The sequence below is a fragment of the Myotis brandtii genome, unplaced genomic scaffold (genome assembly GCF_000412655.1).
Source record: "Myotis brandtii unplaced genomic scaffold, ASM41265v1 scaffold185, whole genome shotgun sequence".
Taxonomy (NCBI): domain Eukaryota; kingdom Metazoa; phylum Chordata; class Mammalia; order Chiroptera; family Vespertilionidae; genus Myotis; species Myotis brandtii.
Window position 1 is genome coordinate 9,436,117 of NW_005356870.1, and position 5,594 is coordinate 9,441,710.

Consider the following 5,594-nt stretch of genomic DNA (forward strand, 5'->3'; position numbering starts at 1 on the left):
TTGGAGAGAAAGGAAGGGAGAAGGAGAGGGGAAGGGAGAGGGAGAGGAAAAGAGAAAGAAGCACATCTATCCAAGAGAGAAACATCAATCGGCTACCTCCTGCACACCCCCTACTGGGAATCGAGCCTGCAACCTTGGGCATGTGCCCTGACCTTTATTTTTTACTGTTGTTAATTCTCACCGGAGGACATTTTTCCATTGATTTTCAGAGAGAATGGAAGGGAGGGGGAGAGACAGAGAAACATTGATGTAAGAAAGACATCAATTGATTGCCTATATAGCATGTGCCCCGACCCGGGCCAGCGATGGAGTCTGCAACCAAGGTACATGCCCTCATGCCCTTGACCGGAATAGAACCTGGGACCCTTCAGTCCGAAGGCCGAGGCTCTGTTCACTGAGCCAAACCAGCTAGGGCCAAGCCAGCGACCTTTGGTGCATGGGACAATACTCAACCAACTGAGCCACACTGGCCAGGGCTTAATGCATATTCTTTAAAAATACCACCTTCTCTCTTTTCAATATTAATATTTGTTATTTTTCTGTATTTTTTTTTAGACTTCCAAAACAATGCTAAATAACTGGTAATGTGGCATTCTTGTTTTGGTCTTTATTTTAATAGGGATGTCCTTAATGTTTTATTTTAAAATTATTGTCCATTGGTTTAAAATGTACTTTTTCAACTCCAGAAGTTTATTAAAGTAATGTATGTTCATTGAAAAAAAACACTGTATAAAAATAAATACAGCTTTAAGGAGCTGTCAATACATTTGTACTTTTAAGATTTTTTTCAAATTTGAAGTGCTGAATTTTATCACATCACTTTTTATTTTGAGACGACAAAATTTAATCTGCTCTGTAATCTGTTAACACATGATTCTGATAGATATCCTAGCATTAAAACATCCAGGCGATCAATCCTACTTTGTCATGGATGATAGTCCTTTTAATATTGTGTTCTAGTGACGAATGGGATAAGTTAGGACCTTAGAATTAAAGCACCTAGTATTTGTATTCATCTTTGACATTTTTAAAAATAAACCTTTATTGTTCAGATTATTACAGTTGTTCCTCTTTTTTCCCCCCATAGCTCCCCTCCACCCGGTTCCCAGCCCACCCCATGCCCTTACTCTTTCCCACTGTCCTCGTCCATAGGTGTATGATTTTTGTCCAATCTCTTCCTGCACCCCCCACACCCCCTTCCCCTGAGAATTGTCAGTGCACTCCCTTTCTATGACCTTGATTCTATTACACTCACCAGTTTATTCTGCTCATCAGATTTTTTATTCACTTGATTTTTAAATTCACTTGTTGATAGACATGTATTTGTTGTCACTTTGTTGTTCATAATTTTTAAAAAATATTTTTACTGAGTTTATTTATTTCAGACAGGAAGGGAGAGGGAGAGAGAGATAGAAACATCAGTGATGAGAGAGAATCATTGATTGGCTGCCTCCTGCACGCCCTGCACTGGGAATCGAGCCCGCAACCCGGGCAAATGCCCTGACTGGGAATTGAACCTGTGACCTCCAGGTTCATAGGTCGATGCTCAACCACTGACCCACGCCAGCCGGGCTGTTGTTCATAATTTTTATCTTTACCTGTTTCTTCTTCTTCCTCTTCTTAAAGAATACCCTTCAGCGTTTCATATAATCCTGGTTTGGTGGTGATGAACTCCTTTAGCTTTTTCTTATCTGTGAAGCTCTTTATCTGATCTTCAATTCTAAATGATAGCTTTGCTGGGTAAAGTAATCTTGGTTGTAGGTTCTTGCTATTCATCACTTGAGTATTTCTTGCTACTCCCTTCTTGCCTGCATAGTTTCTGTTGAGAATGCACCCCTTTGTGGGCTGTGTGCACAGGCTTGTTGTAGTTAGGCCTTGATTGCTGTTGGTATCCCTGGGAGGAATTGACCTCCAGGCCAGTTGGTTGTGAGGACCAGCTGTATCTACAATGGAAGAACTGCTGTGCTGGAGACACCCTTATGTGGCAGGACTTGCTTCAGTGGGGCTTTGGTGCTCACTGAGTCTGCCCCTTGAGTGTGTCGCTTATGAATGTGAAGAGTTGTAATCCGGTATGGTTTCACACTGACCACTGGGTACACTGGCTCTTGGATCTCCAAGGAGGTGCAAAGTCAGCCACTGCCTGAGGCGACCCAGCAGGAGCTACAGCGAGATCTGCAGATTCCTCCTCTTTGGGGTTTGGAGGTGCCCAGATGAGGCCCAGCTGTGAAGCAAGGCAGGCTACTGCTGCCAAGCCTTGGGCCTTCTTTTGGAAGCTGGAGCTCTCTGACCCAGCTGCAGTTTGTTAGGCTAGGCTACGAAAGGACAGGCCATTTATATGCAAAAGCCACTGCCCACAGCTTGGGTCGGGTTGTAAATTGGGTGGGGCAGGGTTTCAGGGAATCACCAGGGCAGAGCAAACAGCATGGCTGCCAGTCAGCCCTACACCAGGGAGGTTCCTGCGTCTCCACGTCCCACGCCCCCACACAGGAACAATGATCGCTGCGAGCACCCTTGAGAGAAAGCTGCCCTCATGTTCCTGTCCCAATGCCAGTCTAGTTTCTCCCCGTATGATTCTGGGTCCCCAGAGTCTCGCCTGGAACTGGAGTTCAGAGCAATGGGGAGCTTGTATCTCCCTCCCAATTGAAAAAAAAACACAGCGTACCCAGTTGCCAGCCTGTTTCATGAGCGCCCTCTGCACCTCTGTACCTCCTACCAATCTCAATGCACTTTTTTCTTTCCTTCTAGTTGTAGAACTTCCACTCAGCCAGCCTTCCCGTGGTTCTGGATAATATTTGTTTTGTCTTTTAGTTGTAGTTTTGATGTGGTTGTGAGAGGCAGCAAGTACAGGTATTTACCTATGCCGCCATCTTGGTTCTCCTCCCTTCGACATTTTTAACTGCATCACCTTGGCAAACTTATCTAACTCCTTTTAATGTTAGTGTTATTGTTTATAAAATGAGAAACCTATTATAACCCTGATGTCTAATGGCCTTTCCTGCCCTTTAGATTATAAAGTTGTAAAGTTGTCTCACCCTCTCCTTCACTCAGCCTCTCTCCAGCAGGCACAGTTCCATACTCAGTGGAAATCCAGTTCTCCACAGGATATGTAGAAATCTTATTTTCTCATGATAATCTCTGTTCTTAAACCTTTGCTTGCTTCTCCCATTGCTGCTACTATTTCTCATCTCTGACTCAGGCACGAAATTCACTGCCTTTCTTGATTTTTACAAAATGCCTAGAAATACAATTTAAAGGCAAAATATTTTTAAAGTGATTTAAGCCACTGTATTCTTTGCTTTTATAGGCCACCCATCTAGACCTGCTGCTGCCTGCCTCCTCGTCTTGCTTACCATTACTTTCCTTGCTATTAAAACCAAACCTTTCTTTGTGTTTCCTGCAGAGCAGTTCTGCCCTCTGAATCCTTGACATAAAGCAAATGCCTGGGTCTCTGGAGAGTATTAGTTTCTTCTCTAAGAGCACTTTTGGTTTTAGTTGTTAATAACTTTTCCTACCTCATTATCTTTTAGGACTTTGTTGAATAAATTAAATGAAATTACCTTTAAGTTTACAGGCAAGTCTACATAGTGGATATTAAGAGGTTTTCCTTCTCGCCCCATCACTCCAACTACTTAGCTCATATTAATCTACTATGTCTAAATTAATGTGTTGTGATATGTGGTTGGCAGTGCCTCTTTTAATTTTATAAAATCAACTTTTCCGAGATTCTTTTATATTGCTAAGTTTCATGGAGTGATTTAAATATTAGAGTTTGTTTTTATGTGTTAAAAGGTTTTTACTTGTTTTACAGAAAATTAATTGTTAAAGCCAGTATGGCCGCAGGAGGAGGTCCTTTTGAAGAAGGCATGAGTGATCAGGATTTACCAAACTGGAGCAATGAGAACGTTGATGACCGACTCAACAATATGGTATGATTATCTTATTATGGTGTGTTACTGACTACTGATATTAAAATGCAGCTTTCCCTTGACTTAGCTCAATCAGACTCACTGAAACTATCTGTAAAGTAGACACATGTTTTCTGGCTGGCCAAGATATTAAGTGATGCTGGGACATTTGTTATATTAGTGAAAACATTTTTCTTTGCAGGTAACAGATACCAACTTGAGTTAGCTTAAGCCAAAAAAGAGGTTTCTTTAATAAGGATATACAGCTGTTTTATGGAAAACAGCTTAAAGGAATAAAGTTGGGTTTTAAGAAGGGACTAAAAAAAGGAACTAGAAAGTTGTCAAGAATTACTTTTTTGCTCCTTTTACTCTCCTGAGTTCCTCTGTTTAACACAACTTTTTCTTCACAGCCCAGCTTTCTCCTCTGCTCCACATGGTGCACTATGGCTGCCCTTTGATTCTAAAGTTTTCAGTTATAGCTGCAATTAAATACTGACTAGTTACCTTTTTCACTGACTAGTGAAATTTTAAAGTATAAATATTCCAATTTACATTAGATATGCATCTTTTTTTCCAGTTATCTATGGCAGGATTGGATGGGGTCGATAGAATAAGAGGTTGGCAGGAACACCAACACATGGATTGGGGTGGAGGGACAGTTTGTAGAGAAGGAAGTTTTGTTATAAATAAGGAAAATAACCCAAAGGTTTTATTATTGTAAAACTAAAGGATTCTTCTAATCTAGATATGGTGGGAATTTATAGACTTTTTGTTGAATGAGTTAGGTTAGTAAATAAAAATGTTTTCTAGTGAAAACATTAAGCATTTTTTGTTATCAGATCTTATGTAATAAGAACACTGTTTCCTATAAAAACAGTAAGTTATGTTTATTGCTTACTATATACTAGGAACTGTGTTAGATGTTTTCTGTATGTTATTTTTAATTGTGTTTTAAAGGTGACACTATTTTAGAGATTAGGCAGTTGTGACTATGGGAAGTTAAAATTGCTTAGGGTCATGCAATGGAGCATTTCTTCAGAAAACAGTAATTACTTTAGAACCCAGATTGATTCCAGATCTGCCTTCTTATCATTCATACTAACTTTAAAGGAGGGCAGTAAAGGTATCTATGAATTAATTTCCATATTCAAAAAAAAAAATATATATATAAAAGCCTAAGTGACTGTTATGACAGGTCACCAAATAACCTGTCGCTATGATGTGCACTGACCACCAGGGGGCAGACGCTCAATGCAGGGGCTGCCCCCTGGTGGTCAGTGCACTCCCACAGCCAACCTCCCCTGGCCCGCCAACCTCCTGTGGTCCCTCCCCCCAACCAACCCCGATTGGGACTGGGTGAGACAGCCCTGATCACTGGCCAGGCCAAGGGACCCAACCCGTGCGTGAATTCGTGCACCAAGCCTCTAGTTTATAAATAATAACCATTTATAAAAAATGCTTTTGAAAATATATATTAAGACTGACCCTACGGTTGGAGTTTGGGGATTTTTTTTTTTTTTGGTACTAATCTAAAACTGATGGTTTAGTAATCTACACTAATAAAAGAGAAACATGGTAATTGGCGTACGACCGCTACCCTTCCCATTGGCTAATCAGCATATCCTTATGCAAATTAACTGTCAGCCAAGATGGTGGCCGGCAGCCAGGCAGCTGGAAGCGAACATGAGG

General features: G+C 41.0%; 1 protein-coding gene across 11 annotated transcripts in view; it reads left to right on the plus strand.

Moving 5' to 3' along the window:
- PCM1 (pericentriolar material 1) overlaps window positions 1-5,594 on the plus strand; it is a 91,019-nt gene that overhangs the window by 6,047 nt on the left and 79,378 nt on the right. For all 11 annotated transcript variants that reach the window (XM_014537928.1, XM_014537920.1, XM_014537921.1 and 8 more), the window contains exon 2: window positions 3,809-3,926. In XM_014537928.1, the coding sequence (XP_014393414.1) occupies window positions 3,831-3,926 (96 nt within the window). In that variant the 5' untranslated portion in view covers window positions 3,809-3,830. The remainder of the gene's footprint in view (window positions 1-3,808; window positions 3,927-5,594) is intronic.